General features: G+C 41.0%; 2 protein-coding genes across 17 annotated transcripts in view; both read left to right on the top strand.

Moving 5' to 3' along the window:
- Window positions 1-27,820, top strand: part of PTPRK (protein tyrosine phosphatase receptor type K) — a 626,320-nt gene that overhangs the window by 32,277 nt on the left and 566,223 nt on the right. The gene's annotated exons all lie outside the window — the stretch shown is intronic.
- LOC115648542 (histone H2A type 2-C-like) lies at window positions 11,138-11,482 on the top strand. The gene has a single exon (XM_030556282.1). The coding sequence runs from the start codon at window positions 11,138-11,140 to the stop codon at window positions 11,480-11,482; it is 345 nt and encodes a 114-aa protein (XP_030412142.1).

Here is a 27,820-nt window from a genome sequence, read left to right as displayed (position 1 = left end):
TTTAAAAATAATATCCTTTATCGTGTTGTGATTTGGAACTTGGCATGTGACCCTATGCTTTGTGTTTCAAAGGCTTTTTGTGCTTTAAACCACCACACTCCCAACACTCTGTAGAAAACTAGCTGATACTTTTTTGTGCCATTGGGGAAACTGGAGGTAGAGTATATCTAGTGGTATGAAAATCTTTTTGTTGTGTTCCTTTTAGGGAGGGGCATGAGGGTGGGTTTTTTAAATTAAATTAAATTAAATTTAAAATTTTTTAAAATAAACTATAGCATCACTACTGATGCATAGGTCTGGGTTTCAGATTGTAAATTCATATGGGAAAGATGCAGAGCTATTTTGCTGATTCATCTTAGAAGCCAGGTCAGCTGAATCTCTTGAGATCCAACATGGTGGCATGAGCGATTTAGTGGCTCTCTGAGAAGAGAAGGTTATAAAGAAATAGAAATCTAGCTGAGAAAAGTTTTTGTTGTTGTAAGTGCAATCTGGCTTTTGGGCTTTCCTTCTTTAGTTACAAATAAAGGCAGACCCCAGGAAGGGGGGTGAGTTTTGGAAATTCCCTATTGTGTGTGTGATGTGGGAGGACTACTGGTTGTGTGTGACATATTTAAGGCCTCCTATTCATTGGGAAAATTGTATTAACTAACAATACTAAATATGATTTTGCCCTTAGTTGTGTTTTTAAAACATATTAGCTGGCTGTGGCGAGAGTTTATCTTGTTCTTGCCTATTCTAGGTGCTAATTTAACTCACACACATCCTGGGTGTGGTGTTCTGTCCCATATAGTGGCACCAAGACCATTTAGAGAGTAATTAATGAGTCTGCTCCACAGCTTGAGCTACCAGCCAGTTGGCTTGTAGCTCATGCAGTAGAGGCTCATGCACTAGGCTCAAGAGGTCCCAGGTTTGATGCCAACGACCGTGGTCTGTCAGCGTTACACTAAGTTGTGGTCAGCAGTGTCACTGTTAAAATGTATAGTCATACCTTTAGAGACTCACCTTTAGCGAAAATGGGCTCTCTTCCCTAAAAGCTTATAATCAGTGAAAAGATGCTGCCAAAGGAGATAGGAAAGGGAACGGTGAAGTTTAGTGTATGATAGTTAAAGCAACAAAATATCTTTTTTTAATTGTTAAAAAAATGCAGTTTCCTGATAGGGCATTCTTTAACCCGTATTTCCTCAATTCTTTTTACAAAATCATTTCTAGAACTACAACTCTAGATCTTCTAAAATTCTTCTTACCTTACTTAGAGATCAAAATTACTCTGGATCTCCAGGATCCTTGATTTGAGTATTGCCCAGTGCCGTAGCAGGTATATTTTAAAATCAAGGATGTTAGGCTATCTTGTCAGACCTCTGTTAGCTCTGGTCTGCACTGGGGAGGAGGAGGGAGAGTCGATCTAAGTTGCGCAACTTGAGCTATGTGAATAACATAGCTGAAGCCGACATGCTTAGATTGAGTAAGGCCTGGTCTACACTACGCGTTTAAACAGATTTTAGCAGCGTTAAACCGATTTAACGCTGTACCAGTCCACACTATGAGACCCTTTATATCGATATAAAGGGCTCTTTAAATCGGTTTCTGTACTTCTCACCGACGAGAGGAGTAGCGCTAAAATCGGTATTACCATATCGGATTAGGGTTAGTGTGGCCGCAAATCGATGGTATTGGCCTCCGGGCAGTATCCCACAGTGCACCACTGTGACCGCTCTGGACAGCAATCTGAACTTGGATGCAGTGGCCAGGTAAACAGGAAAAGCCCCACAAAATTTTGATTTTCATTTCCTGTTTGCCCAGCATGGAGCTCTGATCAGCACGGGTGACAATGCAGTCCCAAATCCAAAAAGAGCTCCAGCATGGACCGTACGGGAGATACTGGATCTGATGGCTGTATGGGGAAACAGATCTGTTCTATCAAAGCCCCGTTACAGAAGATGAAATGCCAAAGCAAAGAAAAAAAAATCTACAGGCTACACAGTGCTGCATGACAAGCATAACCGGAAGCCAGAGACTCAAATGGATGCTCATGGAGGGAGGGAGGGGGTACTGAGGACTCCAGCTATCCCACAGTCCACAGCAGTCTCCGAAAAGTATTTGCATTCTTGGCTGAGCTCCCAGTGCCTGTAGGTTCAAACACATTGTCCGGCGTGGTTCAGGGAATAGCTCGTCAATTTACTCCCCCCCCCACATGAAAGAAAAGGGAAATAAATCATTTCTTGACTTCTTTCAGTGTCACCCTACGTCTACTGAATGCTGCTGGTAGACGTGATGCTGCAGCAGTGAAGAGAAGTATCCGCTCCTTCCCCTACCCTGTGGCAGACGGTGCAGTAGGACTGGTAACTGTCCTTATCAACCCGTGAGTGCTCCTGGCTGGCTTCAGGTGAGGCTGGCTGGGGGCGCCTGGGTGAAAATAGGAATAACTTTCGGTCATTCCCAGTAGATGGTACAGAACGGCTGGTAACCGTCTTCATCATAGCAACTGGGGGGTGAGCTTCAATCAGCCCCCTCCCTTTCATGTGAAAAGAAAAGATTCTGTACTGCCTGGACTATCATAACAGTGGGATGCTGGGCTCCTCTCCCCCACACTGCTTAATGTCCTGCCTGGACTATCATAGCAGCTGGAGGCTGCCTCCCCCTCATTTTATGTCACTAAAAACTCAGTGTTTCTTATTCCTGCATTCTTTATTACTTCATGACACAAATGGGGGGACACTGCCACGGTAGCCCAGGAAGGTTGGGGGAGAAGGGAAGCAACGGGTGGGGTTGTTGCAGGGGCACCCCCCATTTCTGCGGGATCTGACACAGAGCAGCTGTACTCTCTGATACACTGCTTCTCTAGTACATTTGCCCCATATTCTAGGCAGGACTGTCTCTATTTTTAGAAACCATAAAGGAGGGATTGACTTGGGGAGTCATTCCCAGTTTGCTTTTGCGCCCCCGGCCGATCTCAGCCAGGGGCACCCATGATAGCAGCAGACAGCACAGAAGGACAGATAACCGTCATCTCATTGCCAAATTACACTGGCAGCAGATGGTACAGAATGACTGGTAACCAGCTCTGCTGTCATGCAAAAGCAAATGAATGCTGCTGTGTAGTACTGGAGTATCGCCTCTGTCCGCGGCATCCAGTACACATAGGTGACTGTAATAAAAAAAAAAAGCTGAACGGGCTCCATAGTTGCCGTGCTATGGCGTCTGTCAGGGCAATCCAGGGAAAAAGGGCATGAAATGATTGTCTGCCGTTGCTTTCCCGGAGGAAGGAATGACTGACGACATTAACCCAGAACCACCCCCGACAATGATTTTTGCCCCATCAGGCACTGGGCTCTCAACCCAGAATTCTAAGGGGCGGGGGAGACTGTTGGAACTAGGGGATAGCTATGGAATAGCTACCCACAGTGCAATGCGCCAGAAATCGATGCTAGCCTCGGACCGTGGACGCACACCGCCGAATTAATGTGCTTAGTGTGGCCGCGTGCACTCGACTTTATACAATCTCTGTTTTATAAAACCGGTTTATGTAAAATCGAAATAATCCCATAGTGTAGACGTACCCTTACTGTGGTGTCTTCACCGCGGTGAGTCGACTGCTGCTGTTCCCCCGTCGACTCTGCCTGCACCTCTCGCGGTGCTGGAGTACAGGAGTCGATGGGAGAATGCTCGGGGGTTGATTTATCGCCACTAGACTAGATGCAATAAATCGATCCCTGCTGGATTGATTGCTGTCCACCATATCCTTAGATTCATGCATCAGATTTTTCTGTTGAAGAAATTCTAGTTAGTCCTTGAGGATAGTGGTGGATCAAGAGCTACAGACTTGGGCCCTAATGTGCCTCTTCTTAGTGTCTGGGAACGGAAATTTATCTGTCTTATTTACTGGAGTCTTTTATGCTTACGAATATGGTATATGAATGATTCAAAACGTTAATCTATTAGACTTCATAACACCCTCCTCCCACCCCCTCTTGCATTTTACAGATGCGGAGCTGAGGTCCCGAGAGGTGATGTGATTTGTCCAAAGTGTGTCAGTAGTCCTGTGGCAAACACAGAAGTAGAATTGAGATCTCCTCAGTCCAAGTCTAGTGCACAACCACCTCTTTCCTCTCAATAGGGTTTCAGTAGGCCTCACAAGAGGCAGCTGTCCTTTATTTTAATGGGCCAGTTGTGCTTTTGTTTTGTTTTTGGTTTATAGATTAATTTTTCTTCCTCTTCCCCTCCAGTTGCTTCTCATTCTCTCAATCACCCTTTGTAGCTGCTGGAGGAGCGCTGAGCTTCAAACTACTCTATATTTGCTTTCTGTTCCTTGATCTGTCTTTTGGATGCCCCTAGTTCACCCTTGTAACTTCTGCTGTTCTACAAGTAGCAGACTGAAATTTACAAGACTGTTAGGAATTTCTTGGCTACAGTGGCCTGTAACTTTTAGGTAGCAGCAGGGAATCTGATGAGATTCTATCACATTTACTCTGCTGTTTCTCAGAAATTGGCGAGCAGCCAAGACATGGAGTGAGTCTAAATTGCATTGTTTGGCACAGATGCTACATTTACATGCTTAAACTGGCCAAAACAGTTAAAACAATTTGTGCAGATCCTGTTATTAATCATTTATATAGTATTGCACATGTAAATGGCACTTTTGTAAACAAAGAATAAGACACATTCCTTTGCCCTGAGGAGTTTACTATCTGAGGGACAAAACAGTGCATGGATCAGCAGTTATCTAAGGAGGGTGTGGAGAATGTAGGTGAGGAAAATGAAATAGGAACTGCAGGTAACTAAGCACATTAGAATTCATGGTTTTGTTTTCAGGTGTCTTCAGTATGTTTCAATAAGGTGGTGTAGGGAAACTCTGCTTCCCACTGTAATGGACTATGTAGTTAGAATTTCTGTCAGGGAGTAGCAATATGTGACTTATTGGGTCAAGATCCATTGTCATTTAAAGGCCAAACTAATACATGCAGCATGGGAGATTAGATGCATTTAGGATCTTCTGCGCCAAAACATTTAAGCAAAAGACTTTTTATCCTACGTTAGCTACTGGGGGACAACATAAGACAGTTTTAATTTTCGGGGGTGGGAAGTGTGTGGGAAGCTGTTTTTCATGGAACAAAGTGGCAAATTTTACGGGGCAACATTAAATTTCATAAATCCTCATTAAAAGCTGTCAATCAGCCGGGCAGTGACTTAGAAAGAACTATACACTTTTCAGTAGACCTCCAAAGAAATCTCTAACTTCTATTTGCTTCTGATTATGTATCTTTTCTTAGATTTTTTTCTAATAGTCCAAAGATAACTTGTTCAATAATACACTTCAGTAAAATCAACTTCAAGGCTCTGGAATATCTGTCTTAAGAAAGCAGAAATCAGCTGTCTTTAGGCAGGAATGCAGAGTTGGGTTACCCATGCTATACAGGTAAATACTTCTGTAGCCCCTCTGTCCACTCGGTTACCTCCTTTAATGCCAATCTGCTTACAGGTTTTGATGGACAGGCCTGGGTTCTTTTGGATCCCACCACTAACTCAGCAGGGTGTATCTTGTTTCTTTTTTTCCTATGAAATTATTTTGCTGTGCCTCCACCCCCCTCGTTCCTTCCTGGCAGGGTCACCAGGGCTGCTTGGGTGGAAAATTCTAACTACAGAGTAATCCCCACTTACTTGCCAGATAGTTGGAGGCTTCCAAGAAATAACATAAACACACACAAATATATTCAACACAATAATTATATTAAAAAGGAGACAAATACAACATAACAGGATGAAACACTATTTTTAGGGTCACCAGTACCCACACTGAAAATACCCATGACTTGATATAGCAAATGTAAAATTAGTGTCCCGTTGGTATGCGTGCTTTGCTGGGGCCCCTGATGACCTATAACCACAAAATTCTTCTCTGCAGGGGTTTAGCAGCGTGGCTGACTGGCTTCAGTACATCCCAAAGGACTCACAAGTGGGAGGAGGTGGTAAATCCCTCCACAGATGTAATATGCAGGTTATAAAATCCTCAAACTCTTACTCCCTGGCTTGAGGACACAGTTCAGGGAGTAGCATGTCCCCAAAAGAAATTCCCTGACTGACTGACTAAAAGATGGTGCACTCACAAACTCCATGAATGATCCTCAGGTTTGAAGATGAAGCTGGACTCCTCAGTCACTGCAGAGGGGCTGCAGTCTGCTGGCAGGGATCCTCCTCAGGCAGGACTCAGGCTGCGTCGGTCCCAGGATTTCCCCTCACCACAAAGGGGTGCAGGGCTCAAGGTGTAGGCTTTACAACTACCCTAACATCCAAACTGTAGCTTCCTAGCCCAGCCTCCAGTCACACATTCGGCAGACAGTTTCCCTGGACTAGCGGCCAGAGCAGAGCTGACCATGTGGTGATTAGTCTCCCCTAGGGAGCTGGAGGGTGAACTCAGCCTGACTGGGGAAACTTCCCAGCAAATGCAACACATTGGGAATCATCAGTAGGGAAAGAAAAAACCCAGCTGAGGGATCTGCTGTCAGGTCCTTAGAGGCCTGTTCTCAGGGGGAACCCTGCATGCAAGCCTGGGACTCAACAACTCCCCACACAGCCAGTCCTCCCTTGCCCTGGGCTGGCTCCAGAGAGACTCCAAAATGGTTTCTCCCCTTTCCTGAACTCCCTGGGAGGATCATCTCACTCCCTATTGGTTTCTGGGCAGACTCTGAGTTTGCCTTGGCTCCCCCTCCCTGAGCTGCCAGCAGACAGAGCTCCAGGAATCTAGGTAATCTCCTTGGGGGTTACACTTCTAACAAATAAAAGGTGGTAATACTTGGTAAGACATTTATAAATACATCTTTTATATAAAGAGTTAAACAATTAAAATAAGTAATAAGCATATTACAGACCTGTAGTATGTATTCTGATGATGGTAAGAACATCAGAAAAAGGCATTGTAGATGTTTGTAAGTCAAGATTACAAGCAATCTATTGGAATTCATAAAATATACAGATCACTTATCTGTTAATCATTTATTACCTTTATAAACTATTTATAAAGATAACCCTAATATTAACCAAAAAGGTGGCTTGGTGCATTATTTTTGTGCCACTCTTTTAGCCATCTGTTTGTTTATGGTGTAGCCCACAGAAGAATCAAATTTTCTCTTGTCAGTGCATGTTGAAGCTTCTAAATGGTGATCACTTGTAGCTTTTCTTTATGATCAACTGGACTGCTTCACAAAATGCTAAATGTATACCCAGACACTGGTATGTTGCTCTTCTCTACAGTAGAGTGGGAAATGGGAGAAAAATGTCCTGACTTAAAATCTGTTGCATCTGCTTCAAAATTGTATTCATACATGGACAGTAACTCTTGCTGTAAAGCAGAACCAGGTTTGTTTGCACCGAGAGGCCACATCTGTCAATGGTGTCTGCCTGTTTGCCATGAGAGAGAGAGAGAGCGCGCCATTAAAAAGTGGAGGCAAGGAGTATTTAAAAAAAAGAAAAAGTAAGCAAAATTCACCATGAGAAAATGTTACTATTTATAGCCTTGCTTTCTCTAGAGGTTTGGGGAGAGTCTAGAAGTTCTTGAGTTTTGTCCTCTCCCCAACCCCCCATTTCATAGAACTAGAAGGGACCTCAAGAGGTCATCTAGTCCAGTCCCCTGCACTCATGGCAGGACAGAGTATTATCTAGACCATCCCTGACAGTTATTTGTCTAACCTGCTCTTAAAAATCTCCAATGATAGAGATTCCACGGGAATTTATTCCAGTGCTTAACCACTCTGACTGGAAGTTTTTCCTAATGTCAAACCTAAACCTCCCTTGCTGCAATTTAAGTCCATTGCTTCTGAAGTTCTCTATCCTAAGAGGTTAAGAACAACAATTTTTCTCCCGTCTCCTTTTAACAACTTTTATGTACTTGAAAACTATTATCATGTCCCCTCTCAAGCTTCTCTTCCAGACTAAACACACAATTTTTTCAATCTTTTTTCATAGGTAGGGTGACCAGATGCCCTGATTTTTGGGTCTTTTTCTTATATAGGCTGCTATTAACCCCCCTCCCCCCCAGTCCCTGTCCTGATTTTTCATACTTGCTGTCTGGTCACCCTATTCATAGGTCATGTTTTCTAGATCTTTAATCATATTTGTTGCTCTTCTTTGGACTTTCTCCAATTTGTCCACATCTTTTCTGAAATGTGGTGCCCAGAGATGGACATAATACTCCAGTTGAGGCCTAATCAGCGTGGAGTAGAGCGGAAGAATTACTTTTTGTCTTTCTTACAGCATTCCTGCTAATACAACCCAGAATGATTTTGTTCAATTGATCGTTCCTTCCTAAGTGAAGTACTTTGCATTTGTCTTTATTGAATTTCATCATATCTACTTCAGATTATTTCTCCAGTTTGTCTAGATCATTTTGAATTTTAATCCTATCCTCCAAAGCACTTGCAATCCCCTCCCAGCTTGGTATCATCTGCAAGCTTTATATGAATACTCTCTATGCCATTATCTAAATCATTGATGAAGCTATTGAATAGAACCAGACACAGAACTGATCCCTGCGGGACCACACTTGTTATACCATTCCAGCATGAATGTGAACCACTGATAACTACTCTCTGGGAATGTAAAATGCGACAGAGTGTCCTGTGGCACCTTATAGCCTAACAGAAGTATTGGAGCATAAGCTTTCGTGGGTGAATACTCACTTTGTCTCCGGGAATGGTTTTCCAACCAGTTTTGCACCCACCTATATCTGAATAGTTCAGTCCCAAGCAGGAAAGGAAGCAGGCACTATCTACCCTGCTTGCTGTAGGGGAGCTGCTTGTGTAGACAGGCTGCTGAAACAAAGGCACCTGCCCTGGTAACTAGACCAGTGAGAATATCGAGAAGGAAACCAAAGAATTTAGGTGACAGAAATGTGTATCCCTCTCCATATTATGAGAGAACCATACTATATTCTCTGGGGGGGTCTTATGCTTCCTTCCCCTGCTGCTTTCTGTGCTCTGGTCTGTGGACTCAGCCCAAGAGCAGGCCAACTTGTTTCTTACAAGGCGTCATCCCTGTCTGCCTCCTGCAGTCATCCCTACCTCAGTGCATTTGATTTTGTGTTCTCATCTCCATCTGCCTGTTTTTATTTGCATGGTAAGAAAAAAAACTGGCAATAAGTTTGAATTAGACTTTTTTTAACCAAAGATTTTGATTTTCGTGACAAATTGTCAACTTTATATTTTTGTGAAAACCGTTAAAATAATACAGCCTCTGTTGTGTTTGTGCTTAAATAGATCAGATTGTGGCCAGCAGGTGGCAGCAGAAAACACACTCACTCACACGAGCGCTTGCGCTTCTTTGCTTTAACTTGTGTCTCGTGTGCTCTGACCCCCCTCTGTTTCCACAAAATTCAGGACTGTAAAAGCGCTTTAGTATTTACATATCTTTCTGATTATAAATGTTTTACCTCTTTGATTTGATTACTGAATGATTGCCATTCAAAATGCTCTGGAAAACTGTCATGATTTTTCAAAGATGGTAGCAGCCCAAATTGTGAGAAGATAGATTAAAATTTATATAGAATATTCTAATAGTGTCCTCTTGCTACAAAACATTGAACAGTTCTATGAGGAAATGCTGTTAAATGGAGTTTATATAATGCAGAGAGAAAGATAGTGAGTTTAGTTAAGGTTGCATAAACATTTCCATTCTAGCTTCCCCTTCTTCCTTGACTGCAACTTCACAAAACTTGAACCTTTTGACCTTAAATTTTCAAGGTTTTATCTCTTCCCAAAGATTAATTATTCTTAATGAAAGTTTGAGCAAAAATAGTTGAGCTGCTTTGAGTATAAGGAAAATTTAGGGAAAATTATTCTTTACTTTTTATATTTTTTCTCAGTTTCAAAGTTGAAATAGTTCATAGAATCATAGAATCTCACAGTTGGAAGGGTCCTCAGGAGGTCATCTAGTCCAACCCTGTGCTCAAAGCAGGACCAACCCCCAATTAAATCATCCCAGCCAGGGCTTTGTCAAGCCTGACCTTAAAAACCTCACAGGAAAGAGATTCCACCACCTCCGTAGGTAACCCATTCCAATGCTTCACCACCCTCCTAGTGAAAAAGTTTTTCCTAATATTCAACCTAAACCTCCCCCACTGCAACTTGAGACCATTACTCCTTGTTCTGTCAAGATCATTACTCCTTATTCTGTTGTGTAGCTGAAGTTGTTGGGGGTTGCACATGCAACCTTAGCTTTGACATATCTTGACTATGCACTTAACTATGCACCTTAACATTTGCTTAACTTAGATTTTTTGCATTGAATTACGTATACTTAGTAATTGTAATCACTTTAAGAAATATATATGCTAATAGAATAACTTAAGTACTCACATCTGTAGAAATAGTTGAACTGTTGAGTGTTGTCTACAGTGTAATTGTTGGGGTCATGGGAAATGATTTTTTTTTAATACTAGTAATGACTTTGAGCAGAATCTCAAGTATAATCCATTTACCTTATGTCCTTTTTCCCAGGACCATTAATAGTTTATTTGCACAAGAGCAGGGGAACTTGATACTGCAATTTTGCTAGTTACTCTTTCCTCTCCATTTTGAAATTTGAGTTGGCCCAAAAAAAGCCAGGCTTGAAAATCAATTTACTGTATCTGTGATAGCTTAACCCTGAACGCTTGCTGAATGTTCTTTGTACAGTCAGCTGTGGAATGTATTGCTACAGTTGAGTGCATGCTATTCTCAGACATGTTAAATACAATGTAATGGTCAGCACAGAAAAAAGGGGCTAGTTTTGCCTTGTTTATGGCCTGCATTCTGTTCATATTTTTGTAAAAGGTACTTTTATTTGAACTGTAACGTTCAGTGCTTCTGCCCAGAAATGTATTCTGTACTTATCTAGTATTAAAATCCTTTAAGATTGCAACTTGATCATGAGTTTATATTCTCTTTTATAACACACTTCTGTTTTAAACAAAAACAAGATTTAACATTAGAGTGTGGGGAGTTGGTTTAAAACAAACATTAATGGCATACATTTAAGGACTTTAGAGATCATAAAGGTTTCAATCTGAACTTTTCTGTCACTTGTATTATTTTTCTGCTGTGTGTAGGAAGAGTGAGTTATTGATGGACTTTTGCTGACTCCTATAGCAGTTTGTTTCTCGTGATTTACAATGTCAGACCGAGGCAAGCCGGGAGGGAAAGCGAGGGCCAAGGCAAAGTCTCGCTCCTTGCGGGCTGGGCTGCAGTTCCCGGTGGGTCGAGTGCACCGGCTGCTCCACAAAGGTAATTATGCTGAGCTGGTGGGGGCTGGAGCTCTGATCTATATGGCCGCAGTGCTGGAGTATCTGACCGCTGAGATTCTCGAGTTAGCCGGCAACGCTGCTCGGGACAACAAGAAAACCAGGTTCATCCCTCGTCACCTGACAGTCGCTCAGGGGGGTGTCCTGTCCAGCATCCAGGCTGTGCTGCTGCCCAAGAAAATGGAGAGCCACAAGACCAAGACCAAGAGCAAGTGAAGGTAATCAGGAAGAAGCAAAAATCTTCAGTCCAAAAGGAACAATTCTGTCAGGTGCTCTACCTTTTAGGGATCTCACTTCTCTGAACTCAGTATGCATTTTCAGACAGAGAGAAAAGGAACGTAGAAAATATTTTGGCAAAAAGCAAGTAACAGATATACAAACAGATGTTTTGGAATGTAAATTTTCCTCTTTCTATCATTTACAATTCTATAATTGAATAGTAAGCTTAAAACAAAGGTGAGACTCCCTTTATTCTTTATCAACTTAATTATTCTGTTCTTAAATTTGTTTCTAGTTATCTTTAATGCTCTATCGTTTGAGAGTGTGGATGGAACCCCACAACTTTTGCCTGAATATTATATAACACAACATTTTAAACTTAGCTGGCCATTTTCCTGCATAAATTAAATATTCTCATTAAGATAAGTTCAGCCTCTGTCACTTGTAAAATGAGAGATCCTACTCACGTCTCAGTAAAAATGATGAATGTCATTTGCAAGGAAACTGTTTCCTCTGTTTTTTCTCTCGTTAGATAAGTCCTTTTTATAATACAAACATGTACTTTACACTTGTGCTATTGTAAATAAGCCTTTTGGTGTAAAATTGAATTGCAGTAAGTAATATTACCATTCTCACTTTAATAGTTCACACCAGTTCAGATGGTGCCACCCTAGCAGGAGCTGGAAATGGTACAACTTAATCTGTTGATGACATCAAAAGGATTGATGGCTCACTGCAGCTATTGTTTCTGCCGTCCGCGAGTGAAGGATCAGTTCTCTTGCTGGTGGCTGGTAAAGCAGATCTAAGGAAAGGCTACATTTATCTCTGGTTTACAAAGTTTAGGATTTGGATCAAGAATTACTTCAATGTGCAGCTGCTACCACAATGGCCTTGTTACATTTAATCCTCACTGCAACGTTAATTATGGGAGGTTTTACAGTTTGCATGCCCACAAGTACTCGTTTCCTTGACCTTTTCTTGGGTTGCTGTGGGCAATCTGATGTTGCTGTGCTTAAGATTTTCTCTCCCTTCAATTACAAATATACAAGTTAAAGTAGCATACCCTTTAATCCTGACCCATAAGTAGGTGAAACATTTATTAGCATACCACTAACAAACTTGACTTTTCTGAATGCACTCCAGTTTCCTGAAATTTTTAATTCAGTGTGGCTGCTTGTGGACTGCTTATTTTGGAAAGCACCCTAACAACAGTTTGGAATCTTCAAGCATTTAGTTATATACATTGTTGTTAAAACTTTGAGTGTTTACTTTAGCTAGGCATGGAAGGTGTTTGACGTCCATTTCTACAGTAACTGTATATAGATGCAACCTTTTGGAAAAGATTGAAAAGTACAGTTGCAGCAGGAAATGATGTACCCCTCCATTAGGAAAACTAGTCTGAGAAGAACTAATATTGATCTCTGTAGTAAATGTTGCCATAATAATAGGTAAGTCTTGCAAAGTGTTTTCCATCAGTAGATCTCACAGTGCTTTACAAAGAAGGTGTAGGGATCATTATCCTCATTTTACAGAATAAGAAGCTGAGTCCTAGTCCTGTGCTCTATACACTGGGCTACACTGCCTCCCTTATAATTCCTACTATATCCCCTATTTTCAGTTCATTGTATCTTTCAGAATTTGACACCTTTTGCATGTGTGTTTGCTCAGAAATTATTTGTTTTGGAAGGTCTTAGAAAATAAGTTCAGCTATTTCTGTTTAGAAGATAAATAGACACACATTTTGAGTACTGTACTTCAAACAACAAAAAAAAACCCCCAAATTGCTATCTCTGAATGAAGAGCTCTGGCACAGGAGAGATTAGGAATAGGAGAGATTGGGAATAAATACTCTTTAAGGTGTCTGGTATAAATTTACTTCTATTTAGCAAGACATTAAAACGGCCATTTGCACCATTAGTTCCTTTTGGAGACTTTTTTTGCACTTCCATTCATGTTCTAAGAAGTCTGTACTATACTACACCCATATTTATGACTTACTGTTTTAAAAAAGATGCTTATGGCTACTGGTCTTATCCAAAACTCTTTTAAATTGATAGATTTGCAGGTCCAATATTTCATGGTCCATTTAGGTCTTGAAATGGGAGATTTCCTACCAGTAGAAGTGAAGATTCCGGGTTTTCCAAGGGGAGGTTTGTCATAAGACTTGATTTTCCACTTGAAAGTTTCTGAAGTGTGGCTCTGAAACTGATATTTATATTTATAAAAACATTTTTACCACACTATGATTTTCTCATATAGAAATATAGTGTCTATATTGAGACTGTAAAAGCAGCAAAGAATCCTGTGGCACCTTATAGACTAACAGACGTTTTGGAGCATGAGCTTTCGTGGGTGAATACCCACTTCCTCAGATGCATGTAATGGAAATATCCAGGGGCAGGTATATATATGTTTGCTAGCAAGCAAGCTAGAGATAACGAGGTCAGTTCAATCAGGGAGGATGAGGCCCTGTTCTAGCAGTTGAGCTGTGAAAACCAAGAGAGGAGAAACTGGTTCTGTAATTGGCAAGCCATTCACAGTCTTTGTTCAATCCTGAGCTGATAGTGTCAAATTTGCAGATGAACTGAAGCTCAGCAGTTTCTCTTTGAAGTCTGGTCCTGAAGTTTTTTTGCTGCAGGATGGCCACCTTAAGGTCTGCTATAGTGTGGCCAGGGAGGTTGAAGTGCTCTCCTACAGGTTTTTGTATATTGCCATTCCTAATGTCTGATTTGTGTCCATTTATCCTTTTCCGTAGAGACTGTCCAGTTTGGCCGATGTACATAGCAGCGGGGCATTGCTGGCATATGATGGCGTATATTACATTGGTGGATGTGCAGGTGAATGAACCAGTGATGGTGTGGCTGATCTGGTTAGGTCCTGTGATGGTGTCGCTGGTGTAGATATGTGGGCAGAGTTGGCATCGCGGTTTGTTGCATGGATTGGTTCCTGAGCTAGAGTTATTATGGTGTGGTGTGCAGTTACTGGTGAGAATATGTTTCAGGTTGGCAGGTTGTCTGTGGGCAAGGATTGGCCTGCCACCCAAGGCCTGTGAAAGTGTGGGATCATTGTCCAGGATGGGTTGTAGATCCTTGATGATGCGTTGGAGGGGTTTTAGCTGGGGGCTGTATGTGATGGCCAGTGGAGTCCTGTTGGTTTCTCTCTTGGGTTTGTCTTGCAGTAGGAGGCTTCTGGGTACACGTCTGGCTCTGTTGATCTGTTTCCTTATTTCCTCATGCGGGTATTGTAGTTTTGAGAATGCTTGGTGGAGATTTTGTAGGTGTTGGTCTCTGTCTGAGGGGTTAGAGCAGATGCGGTTGTACCTCAGTGCTTGGCTGTAGACAATGGATCGTGTGATGTGCCCGGGATGGAAGCTGGAGGCATGAAGGTAGGCATAGCGGTCGGTGGGTTTTCGATATAGGGTGGTGTTAATGTGGGGCTGTTTATCTGAAGAACTTCACGCAAGACTTTTCAGACTTTTTTTATTCTGTCCACACAGAATTGTTCATCAAAGCTAGATCAAGATAGACTTCATTGTCTAAAGTTAATCATTAAGGGATTAATGAAAGATCCCTCTGGTCTGACTTGTATAATCTTTTCTTGATACTTTTTCTGCTGTGTGTTTTCTTGTCCTTGTTGTCATTGATGGTTTTGGGCATCTATCTAGTTCTTGAGATGAATATGATGAAACTGTACATCAATAGGAAGATATTTACCTTTCTGCCTTTGCCTGAGGCTGTCTTGCTCTTAAGAGGTGATTTTTCTGCTGTTCGGAGTGTTAGCAAGGCACTTGAATTCTGATGGACAGAGCTATAGAAAGCTGTCTAGCATAAATTTGAGACATAAGTTTGACTGCATGAGAGCACATTTCTAGGCCATTTAATTTGTCACAGTGAACTTGCTGTAAAGCTTTTTATTTGAATCCATGGTGGCCAACCTAGCATTTGTCAAATTTCATACAAACGTTATAGGGGATAGATAATAGGATACAGAACCTTTCACCTTGAGAACACACATTCAAATCTGTTGCACATTCAGCTGTTAACATGTGACCTCTGTTAGGCAGTTTATGTGAAATGAGATGACACAAAAATGTCATCACAATTAATACTAATTAACAGTTTTGGTCATGGAGGCCAAGGAATGGACATTGTGGCTAAATTTCCTTCTTGCCTGTTAGGCAATCCCTTCACAAACAAACACACTAACAAAATGGAATAGGGCAGTTTGTGCTTCCATTTCCTGTGTTGCCCTAGTATTAGAGGATAAATGGAAGACTCGTACGTATTCTCAGTTGTCAGCTTAGCCATTGTGAACATTTAAATAAAATTTCAAAACAAATAAATATTGCTGCCACAAAACAATTAAAAACTGGGTTACGTTAGTGGCTAACACTGAATTCCAGTCTTGTAAAACTTTTATTGATTAAAACAGTAACTTTTGAATCCCAGGAAGTTTTCCATACACCAGATATACTGAATTATTAAAAACTGGGTTTGATTTCCCTAGGAATTCTGTTTTTTGAAGATGCAAGAGGAGAAAACAAAATCAAACCCTTTGATTTCCAAAAGCCCCCAGAAGAATAAGGAAATAATCTCCTAACTAGAGAGTGGACAAGAACTTGCATTGGTTCATACACAGGGGGAAAAATTGTATAGCATAACTTCCCCTGCCTCTGCCCCGGCACCCTGAAGAACTGTTCTGTTTTCTAAAGCTCATTTAACGAAGCTTTAAAGAGTAGTAATTTATGGGCTAGGATCCAGATTGTGATCTTGGGTACATAAAATTATAAATTCAGAGTAACTTAGTTGAAGTCAGTGAGATCAGAATCTACCCCTAGGTGTTTAAAAACACAGCAGTTCTCAGTTGCATTAATTTTTATACTTTTATTGAGCTCTTTTAGGTTATCAAAGGGCTTATTGAACCAAAACCTGTGTGCTCAGAGGCCACAAGAGTAAAGACACGGAGAAGGAATATTTTGGGTATGAGAGTAGTGGTTTTTATAATTGTTAATATACTGATTATAGATTTACTGATTATAGATTTAATAATATAGTTGAAATAAAACTCTGTTAATGGGATATTTTTGCCAGGCTATACTCTAACAAGCAGTGACCCTCTGGTATGAATAAATTGCCAACTGCAATATTCATTCTTTTGGACTTTGTCATGCTTAAACAGGAGAAGGCTAATCCAAATCCAAATTCTGAACATTAGAGGCCTACCTTAAAAAAGCTTTTAAAGTATATGTGGGAGGGGAGGAGGAATTGAGGTACTTGTAATCTGTCATGCAAATGAAGATTACTTTTGAGCTGTTGTGGTGTCCACCAGGTAAATATGGGACACAGTTAGACTAGTGGTGTGCAACATTTTCAAGGCCAGGGAGCTTCAATCAATATTTGAGGGCAGATTCTCTATCCTATTTTGATTGTTTTGCACCATCCAGACAGTCGAGAGGGAGTGGAAATCACTTGCATTTTCCCAGTTAAAAATTCTTCCCCTGTGGGTGAATTCCTGACAGATATAGAGCTGGCTTCTGTGCCTCCCTCCTTGCAACCTAAAGGATATGGGGTCCTCTTGGAGGTGGGGAAGGGGAGTGGGTGCAGTGGACTGTACCTTGGTTATCTCCAACTAGTAGATGGTCCTTTGGGGGATTCAGGTTAGCTGGTATATGTTAGGGCAGCTTGGACTCTGCTATACCTGCGCCACAGACAGAGTACAAAAGAAGCCAAAACTGGTGGTGGTTTCTTGGCTTCTTTTTTAACTTTCTTCTGGGCTGCCCTTGATGGCTGTGTAGGGGAAGGGAGCCATCTTTTGCTAAACACTCCCCAGACTCAAGCAGAGCCAGTTGAGGTCATATCCTGTTCTCCCTACGACTTCTAAAGCCAGACCAAGGAAGTGAACAGTGGAGCGACCAGAGCTATACTCTTTTCCTCCTTTGTGATGAACAGACAGCCTGCAGAGGAGCAGCTGCAGCAGGAAAAGCACAGCAACCCCAACTCGCATCAGAGCTGTTCTTGGTGTTAACGGGGAGAGACCATGCAAAGCTGTGCCCTCGATTACCTTCCCTTTTAAACGAGGTAGATTAAAAATCAGAATCTGAGGACCCAGCTCCAGGAACACATTTTAAATTGTAATCAAATAAATAATCAAGTAATTCTTTTTCTTGACATGCTTGCCTTTGAGGGCCATAGGCTGGACCCTGCTGTGTTAGGTAGGGATTAGAATGAGGTGATAGACTTGAAAATTGGTTGGAATGCTTTCAAAATGGGGGTGGGAGAGGCGGAAAGGGAGATGGTGACAGAGGTAGAAGCATAAAATCACTTGCTCCTTTTTTGCTTTAAACAGCAGAAAGTTACCGGCAATTAGAAGTGAATCTGGGCTAGGGTGGATGAAGGTATTGGGGGCGGTATTCTTTTAACAGCTTTGAAAGCAGAGGCTAGTGTAAGCATTCGGTAAGTATGAACAGAGTGCTCAGACATGGGATGCTCTTTGAGAATACAGTATAAAAGTTAGATATAAGTAGGATAGGACTGTAGGAATATTAGATTGACAAGTATTTAGGAGTGACAAGTGTGTATTAGATATAAAAGTAAGGTAAGGCAGTAATGCAAGACCTACAGGCCAAGGCCTGCAAGGTTTCAGCTCAGCCACAGTAGGCCTCAGGCCTAAGGTGATTTGACATGAGTAGGTGATCCATGAATGACTCTATGCCAATAAGATTACTGTAAAGGATGTGCCAATAGGTGATGATCCAGGAAAATATATCACAATGTACCCATCTAGACCTCAATGTACCCGTTCAGACTGCAGGACACCTGATTGTAACATCACTGAAAGTTCTGTTCTGGCTGAGTGTTACCATGATAACATATGTACATAAATGTCCATGAGAAAAAGGGGAACTAACAGGACAACCTATGAAGAGCTGGGCACCCCAAGATTTATGTGGTGTGGAAGTATAGATGAGGAAAAGTAGGTTGGAATCCTCATAACAAGATAAAAGGGTTCCGTTGTATGGATAGGGCGGGAAGATCCCAGAAAGAGCCATCCCTCTATTGATGACCACCAGCTGAGAGATTCACCAGACTCTATAATATCTTTGGGTATGTGAGGATGAATACAGCGTTGGCTATTGCTTGGGCTCTCTTGGGTTGAGAAAATGGGTGAGTGAGTGTAATAACTTACAAGTAAAAAATCTTGTTTGCATTATAACTATGTTTCTGGTTACTGTATTTGTTGTTTGTTCCTAGAGCCTCCAAATCTAAGGGTGATTTCCACCTTATTGATCTTAAAACCGTAGCATCACAGGAGCTGGACTCACTGTAATTTACCGCAGAACTATCAATTCATTCAATTAAATAAAGGCTACAGATGGTTTTAAAAAAAACTTTTGAAAAGGCAGTAGTGAAGCAAACTTTTGTCTACATTACTTGTTATGTAATAGGTGTGATGTTGCATTACAGAGTAATATGTTTTTGTAACAGTTGTCAGATTAAAATCTGGAGAAAAAAGTACTGAAAAATGCTTCTGACAGTGTTTGCTGGTACTTTGGAATATCTGTGCTCTGCTTAGCTGTCATTTTTGTATGCTTTCTACTGACAGTTTACATTGTCATAGTAGTTACAGGCCACTTTTTTTTTTTCTGCCTCCTTCTTGCTTTTGTCCGTTCCCAGCCAGGAACTGTTGTTCAATTGACTCAAGTTTCCAAATTGTTTTTGTTGGGATATATAAATTTGACTTGATTGCTTTACTAAAGGTCGTATTTGTTTTTCGGCAGGTCTTTTAATACTCGAGATCATGGCATTGTTGCCGGTGGCAAAAGCTTAGAGAACATTTTTCAATGTAGAAAACTAACCCAGGAGAGGACCAAGAAATTGGATTTAATTTTTTCAGTTCATAACCTTATGTAACCTGTGTTCTTTCTCCTTCCCCAAAAACCCACAATCCATTCTCCTGCACTTACGCTAAGATAGTTTTTGCTGTTTTTCTGCCGTGAGATGGATTTATTCTCCTGTTAAAAGGTAGAAACTGGTACAAATATGAAGTTAATATTTTTGGCATCATAAAGTGATTGCTTTTTGGGTGATATAATTCTAAAATCTGTAGTGTTTGAAAGATGCTATAATGTTTTGGCTTATTAAGCAAGGTTTTTTTTGTAGTTTTGTAAGATAACTATGTGAAACTGCCAATGAAGTGGTTATAGTAAGACACTAACTAAAATTACCTAAAGTTTAAGGTGGCATGTTTCTCAGAAATGATTTACTATCACTCTACTTGCATCAGTTAGAATTTTACTTTGTGTGGTATTGTTTTCAAAAGACTTATATTATTATATGTTTTCACATCATTGTAAGACTTGGATATTTTACAGGCTTTCTGTGTAAATTGAAACAATGTATTTGTTCTTAGAGTTTAGGTTTTTCTTTTAATGTTTGCTTTAAATCCAGCTGGACACTTCCTTTTAAAATAAAGATGCTGTTGTATTTGTAACAAGGGGCTTTTTTTTACCAAGGAGATTATTTAACAATGAATAGGTGTTTTCCATTCCATGCATGTTTACTTAATCTGACTGCACATCTTTGGCACAGATTTCAATGGAGTTATCTTCCAAGAAGTTTGACTGTACTAGTGAGCTGTCTGGAAAAAGATTGTATTATCCTGCTGTGGTTATATGTAATACATCTGTCATAAAAACATTGTGAATCACTTTCTTCCCAGATAATTTGCCATTTCTATGTGCTACCCAGAAAGGAAAAATTATGTCTTCGAGTATAGATAATTCTATTCCCAAACTAACAGAAACAGCAATAACATGTAGAGCTATACTGACTACAGGAGACTCACAGGAATCTTGTTGGTGGATGCCAATATTTCTCTAGGCTTGGCCTGCAGGAAGTAGGTAACAAGAAGAGGGGACACAGAGTAACTTTATTCATAAAAGGGAGAAATAGAAGATTAATGCTACATATGACAGAAGGCTCTTGATTAGGCTGTGGTGTGGAGGGTGCCTTTCTTAATCAATTTCTGTGTATCAGTCAGCCATAAATGTTGTGCTCTGTATAAAACAAAAGTCAACATTTGGGGTGTGCTTTAACTGGCAACAGCTTTTGGGGGAAAAAGGCTGCCTACGTTCATTTGTATCCCTTTTTTTGGACAGAATTCTTTGTTCCTTGTTATTCTTTAGGCTTCCTCATGGGCATCTTCTTGATGAGTTATGGTTAATTAATAAGATATCCATGGCTGATTTTATGAATAGATAGGTGGTGTATATGTGGAAGACTGGTTATGTTACAGGTATCTCTCTCTCAAATTAATTGAAATATCAATTGCCTGTCAAATGAAATGTTTTAATTAAATGTAAGATCTAAGTTCTGAAGCTGAATGTTATAATTGAACTAACTGACAATAAATAAAACCGATCAGTTTAATTTTCCCTACATTGTGCAGTGTGACTGTTTGGCAACATTGATTCTCTTTCATGGAAGGATTATGTGATAAATTTTTTCAGCGTTCAGCAGCAAAATAATTGATCTTTAAAATGGGATCATTCTAATAATGTTTCTTGAAAATAAAAACACCATTTTAAAATAAATTCTGAGTAGCCTTTTTCATGTAGTCCAGGTTAGTGGATACATAATTATTCAAAGCTGTGACTTACTACGGCCTTGCTGGGGGAAACTAGTGGGAGGGAAAGGAGAGGAACAGGCCAAATGACAGCTAACATCTGTATCATCTTTCATTGAGATCATCCTCTGTAGAAAATAGTGTTGCTGGTTGGTACTTTTCCATTAGTTGAGATTGCAGACAGGCAGTTGTGCTGTCTTTGCACTGAATTCTCAGTTTTACTTTGTTTGTCTCACTAGCAGGAAATATGACAACGTAGAATATTTGCTTCTACTCTCTAAAATTGTGTGTGGGTCTTCAATATTATCCCCTGACCTCAGTGGCTGGGAGCTTCTAAACTTGAGGCTGAGCGACTTGCTTCTCCCAAATCCATTTCACTGGGCTGTGGTGATGTTATAGTTTGTTCTACACAGACTGGGCTTGTGTGCAACACTAATGAATAGTTAGATGCTGTCTTGGTTACACTGGCCATATGTGTTGAGATTTAATCAATTTAGCATTTTCCGCTGTTAAATATGTACAGTCAGAATAAATTACCTGACCTTCCGTCTCTTTTCTGACAAGTAAAGGAATAATGATTAAAAAGTGTCCCCAAACCTCCCAAAATAAAACAAAAGATGATTTAAAAGATGAGGAGAAAGAGGTGTTCAATTTTCAAACGTCATTGGTTAGATGATATTGTAGTCCTGAAAGTATAAACCAAGGTTACAAAACCAAACTTCTTGAAGTTCTTGGGAGAGAATACACTGTAAAAGTTTAATAAAATTAAGCATGTTGGTTTTAAGGGGAGAGTGTGAAAGGGGTGTGTGTGTGTGTGTGTGTGTGTGTGTGTGTGTGTGTGTGCATTAGTACCACATGGTGAAGCTGAAGGGTGTGTGATTGGTTCAGTTTTCCTGAAGAGAGGGACTTGCCTTCAAGAAATTTTGGGAACACTGCTTCAACACAAGTAGGGGGAATCTTTTGGCTTTTTGAGGCTAGCTTCAACCTATAGACACATTTCAGGTGCTTCTGTATTTGACTGCTGTTGGTGGAACCAGCCTATTTCCTATGACAAGCAATGCCGACTTGCATAAATTCCTCCTGCCCCACTCTTTTTTTTTTTTTTTTGATTAGTGTATGTGATGTTTTTTATTGCGGATTCTGACAACTGGCATTATTCTTCTGAGGTGAGGTGGAGGGAAATTGTCAGATTGCGTAAGTCCCTGGGGAGCCTGGCAGCACAGTTACATTGGAGGAAACGGAATACAAATAATGGGAAGCCAATTTTCCTGCCTTCTGCTCTGCCTGTGTCTTTGAGAATTTAAAGAAGTGTGAGGACATGGGATTGTTAGGGAGTTAATGTGCTATGTCTTAATGCTACAGTACTGGGGCTAAACAGATGGTGTCATTAGCTTACAGTGGAGAAGAACTATTTTTTGTTAAGATAATAGGAAGTAGCTGTGGGTGGTGAACCAAAAAGCTTATACATTGATGGGACCTAAAATATATTTAAAACTATGAAGTGTATGGTTATGATTGTTCATTGCTAATTACAGCCCTATTGATAGAAGAGACTTACATGCACCTCTGGAGGTAGCCTTTAATGACCAAAAAAAAAAACAAGTGTGTCCATTATTTTTAATGTGTAAGCACAAGTGAAGGAGTAGAGACATGAAAAGCAAACACTCCTACTTCTCTTGGCTAATAGTGATTACATATCTTTGGAGTGACAGAAAGCATGGAGCTCATTTGCTTTTATTCCCTGCATGTGTGTTAGGAGGCTATCAGAGAACCGGGCATCCTGCAAACATCCTTTAAGTCCGTGATCCTGTTAGTGGTTTTTTGTGTGTTTGTTTCTCACATTAACTTATTTTGAGCTTGCTTATGCCATATATAATATATAAAATATTATTATATTATAAAACGTAGTTCACAAAAGTTAACAAGAAAAATGTAACTACGCAAAGGAAAATAACTTGCTCTGGCCAAGTGATCTACGTGGACTTAACATTTAAAAAAAGAGAGCTTCTCTGAGGGTACGTCTACACCACAGGATTATTCCGATTTTACATAAATCAGTTTTGTAAAACATATTGTATAAAGTCGAGTGCACGTGGCCACACAAAGCACAATAATTCGGCGGTGTGCGTCCATGTACTGAGGCTAGCGTTGATTTCTGGAGCGTTGCACTGTGGGTAGCTATTCCATAGCTATCCCATAGTTCCCGCAGTCTCCCCCACCCATTGGAATTCTGGGTTGAGATCCCAGTGCATGATGGTGCAAAAACAATGTCACGGGTGATTCTGGGTAAATGTCATCACTCAATCCTTCTTCAGGTGAAAGCAACGGCAGACAATCATTTTGCGCCCTTCTTCCCTGGATTGCCCTGGCAGACGCCGTGGCAACCATGGAGCCCGTTTTGCCTTTTGTCACTGTCACCGTATGTGTACTGGTTGCTGCTGACAGAGGCGGTACTGCAGTGCTACACAGCAGCATTCATTTGCCTTTGCAAGGTAGCAGGGACGGTTACTATCCGTATTGTACAGTCTGCCATGCCATTGTAAATTGGCGATGAGATGACGGTTATCACTCGTTCTGTACTGTCTGCTGCTGGACTCCCCGGGTCATTCCCTCCTTTGTTTCATCTAAAAATAGTGAGTCCTGCCAAGAAGATGGGGCAAGTGTACTAGATAACCAGTGTACCAGAGAGCACAGGCACTCCGCATCAGATCCTGCAGAAATGATGAGCTGCATGCCATTTTAGGGGGTGCCCCTGCAACAACCCTACCTGTTGCTTCCCTTCTCCCCCAACCCTCCTGGGCTACCATGACAGTGTCCCCTCATTTGTATGATGAAGTAATAAAGAATGCAGGAATAAGAAACGCTGAGATTTTAGTGAGATAAAACGAGGGGGAGGCAACTTCCAGCTGCTATGATAGTCCAGGCAGTACAGAATCTTTTCTTTAGATATGAAATGGGGGGGCTGATGGAGCTCAGCCCCCAGTTGCTATGATGAAGACCATTACCAGCTGTTCTGTACCATCTGCCAGAATGACCGGGAGTCATTCCTATTTTTACCCAGGTGCCCCAGCTGACCTCACCGAGGGCAGCCAGCCAGGAGCACTCACAGGATGACGACGGCTATCAGTCATTTTGTACTGTACCATCTGCCACCGGGGAAGGGAGGGGAGTGGATGCTGCTGTTCAGTGCCGCAGCACCGTGTCTACTAACAGCATGCAGTAGACATGCGGTAACATTGAAAAAAGTCAAGAAATGATTTTTTTCCCTTTTCTTTCATGTGGGGGTAAATTAACGAGATATACCCTGAACCACCACCCTACAGGCATTAGGAGCTCAGCCAAGAATGCAAATGCTTTTCGGAGACTGCGGGGACTGTGGGATAGCTGGAGTCCTCAATATCCCTTCCCTCCCTCCATGAGTGTCCATTTGATTCTTTGGCTTTCCGTTACGCTTGTCACACAGCACTGTGCTGTGGCCTCTGTCTATTATAGCCTGGAGACTTTTTCAAATGCTTTGTCATTTCATCTTCTGTAAGGGAGCTCTGATAGAACAGAGTTGTCTCCCCATACAGCGATCAGATCGAGTATCTCCCGTACGGTCCATGCTGGAGCTCGTTTTGGATCCGAGTTCAGATTGCACCATTGTGACCGCTCTGGAAAGCACTGTGGGATACCGCCCGGAGGCCAATACCGTCGATTTGCGGCCACACTAACCCTAATCTGACATGGCAATACCAATGTCAGCGCTACTCCTCTTGTCGGGGAGGAGTACAAAAACTGGTTTTAAGAGCCTTTTGTATTGATATAAAGGGCCTCGTGTGGACGGGTGCAGGGTTAAATCAGTTTAATGCTGCTAAATTCGGTTTAAATGCGTAGTGTAGACCAGGTAAGAAATAATTGAAAAAGAGGGGTGTGGGTGGGTGGGGGGAGACAGTCGGCCAGAAGTTTCATGCTTGGGAGAAAATCCAGTTACATCTTGATCAAGTCTTAGATCCCTTTCTCTTCCACGCTTAATAAATAATTTCACCTGACACTTTGGCTAATTATCAAAGTTGTTGGTTAAATATTTTTCCTTTTGCAGCCTATGTATGCCTGCTTGATCTTTAATTGGCCTTTTCCATGAAATGTGATGTCACAATTCCATATGTATGACTTCATAGGACATTAAATTACAAGAAATTTCGTTGTAGTTGGAAGGTTGGGAGGAAAATATGTTCAAATATATCTTACAAAAGGCAAAGTGTAAGAGGGTGGGGAAAATTAGCATCAGAAGTAATTGCAGAGATTTGGTTAGTAAGCTTTTGTGATCACAGCAAGTCTCCAGACCCTGACATAGAACTTACTTATCCTTGCAGCTAGGTTTCAGGGGTACAAGCAAGCAGTTTCTGTCATTGGTGTGACTAAGGGCTGGTCTACACTGGGTGTGTGTGGGGGATTGAACTAAGATACACAACTTCAGCTATGCTATTTGCCGCTATTCAGCTTCCTCATCGATGCTTACTTCTCCTGCCGAGGTGGAGTACAGGCGTTGATTCGCGGATCGATTACTACCCGCCAATCCGATGGGTAGTATAGACGTAGCTTTAGTTCCTGCCTCTATGAAAGCCATTAGCTTGTTCTGTGTCCTGTCAGCAGAGGGTGACTGGCTTTCTTCACCCACTCCAGATCCTCTGCGAAGCCTCACAAAATAGCATTTTCCTCAAATAACTGCATTCTATTCTTCTAAACGTTACCTAATTTATGTATTCTACATTTGTCCCTCTTACACTGTTTTCATTGTTTTGTTTTGCTGTCTGTCTTGGGATCATATTCTTACAAGGATGGATAACTTACAAATAGATCATTCAAATTTTACCTCAGAAGTGTCCACTAGAAAATTCTTTTCTTGACTGTATTTGTTTTAAATTATTTGGCTAACGTCTGTGAATAATTTGGTCTGCACTTGGTTTGATCAGTTTATGAATTTCCACACTTCTTGGATACATAATTCATATGGCATATTTCTGTCTCAGACTAGACAAATAATTCTTAAAATCAAGTTACCAGTGCATATTCTTGTTAATAGTCAAAATTTGCTTTCTGTAACTATTCCCCTAGTATTTTAGAACTTGCTGCTTCTGTGGATGTTCCTGCAAGTAAACTTTAATAAAATGCTGACTCAAAGAAAACGTGAGGAGTTTGATCACTAAGCGAATGGCTCTTCTCACAAAAAATTACTTTGCAATATTCACGCCGCACTACATCTGGGTCAGCTGGTAAAAAGAGGAAAGATTGTTAATGCAAACTCTTTTAAGTTCAAACTACAGACTACTACTGTAAGTCTAGTGCTAGCTATCTGCTCGACATAAACTTTTGTCATGTTGATTATATCCTTTAGATAACTAGACTCTGGGCTGTAATTGTTAAATTGCCAGGCACCCATATTGGCTTAATAAAACCTGCTCAGCAAACATGTCAAACGAGCAAAAAAGGCAAAAATTGGGCTTGTTTTTGGCTTAATTGGTTTGTAAGTTGCCTGTTGGCTAGATTTTGGCTTGTTGCTTGTAGCTTCTTTTTTTTGATCAGCTCCCAGCAAACAGGGGCAAGGGGCATAAGGCTGGGGAGAGAGTCCGGGTGCACAGCGGGCACATCACCATCCCAAAATGCATATGAGGGGAATCTAGTCATATAGAGCTTTTGGATTCTTAGGGAGATTGGCTTGTTTTGGCCTTGTTTTGAAATGTGATTAGCTTGTTTTTTTGTTTATTGTGAAAGTAGGGTGCGTATTTACCGCATGAAAGTTGGCAACTGTGCTGCTCAGATATGACAGCACTTGCGGATAATGGAAGAAGATTATAAAGTTTATCACTTTCTATACTGGCTTCATAAATTCGTCAGAGGGGTATTCGTATTAAACAACATATCGGGGGGCGGGAAATGCTAGTCAGTATAGTTGGAAGATTTTTTTCCCCCTTACAAACATTTTCTATTTTTTAATGTAGTGTAAAATCAGAAATGTCATAGATATTGCTCTCTTTTCCCCTCTTATTATTGTCTCCTTATTTTGGGGGATGGGAAATACATTAAATCTAAATTAGTCATAGATGCTTTTGAAAATTTCTCTCAAGTCGCATTTTAAGTGACTTTAGGCCATGTCTACACTTACAAGCTTACAGCAGTACAGGTGTGCTGCTCTAAGAGTGCTCATTTTAGTCACGTTATGCCGATCGGAGAGGGCTCTCCTGTTGACGTAATAAAACCAGCTCAATGAGTGTCAGTAGCTATGTTGGTGAGTGAGTCTCTCCTGCTGCCAGCGTTGTGCACACGAGCACTTATGCCAGCAAAACGAATGTCGCTGGGGGTATGTTTCTTCACACCCCGAAGCAACAAAAGTTTTGCCCACATAGGCCATGCCTACACTAACATTAGCACTTAAGTCTCCTAAATCTCACTGAAAGTCAGTGGGACTTAAGTGCTTTTGAAAATATTACTCAGTGCCTTTAAGGAGGAAATCTGCTACCAGTGGGGAGAAGAATGCACATTTCAATAGCTAAATTTCTCCTGGTAGGTAAGGGTTTACAAACCTGAAAATCATTTGATAAATGCTTTCTTATTTGCAGAAAGTACACATAAAATATTGAAATTTAGTTTAATAACTTATTTCCTTTACTGGCCTAGGAAAGAGTGACAAGGACAGAGAGTTGGGTAGTTTTATTGGTAGTTCTGGTGTTC

This window comes from Gopherus evgoodei, chromosome 3 (assembly GCF_007399415.2).
Source record: "Gopherus evgoodei ecotype Sinaloan lineage chromosome 3, rGopEvg1_v1.p, whole genome shotgun sequence".
Taxonomy (NCBI): Eukaryota; Metazoa; Chordata; order Testudines; family Testudinidae; genus Gopherus; species Gopherus evgoodei.
The sequence above is the reverse complement of the archived record's forward strand: the minus strand, read 5'-3'. Positions and strand labels throughout refer to the sequence as shown.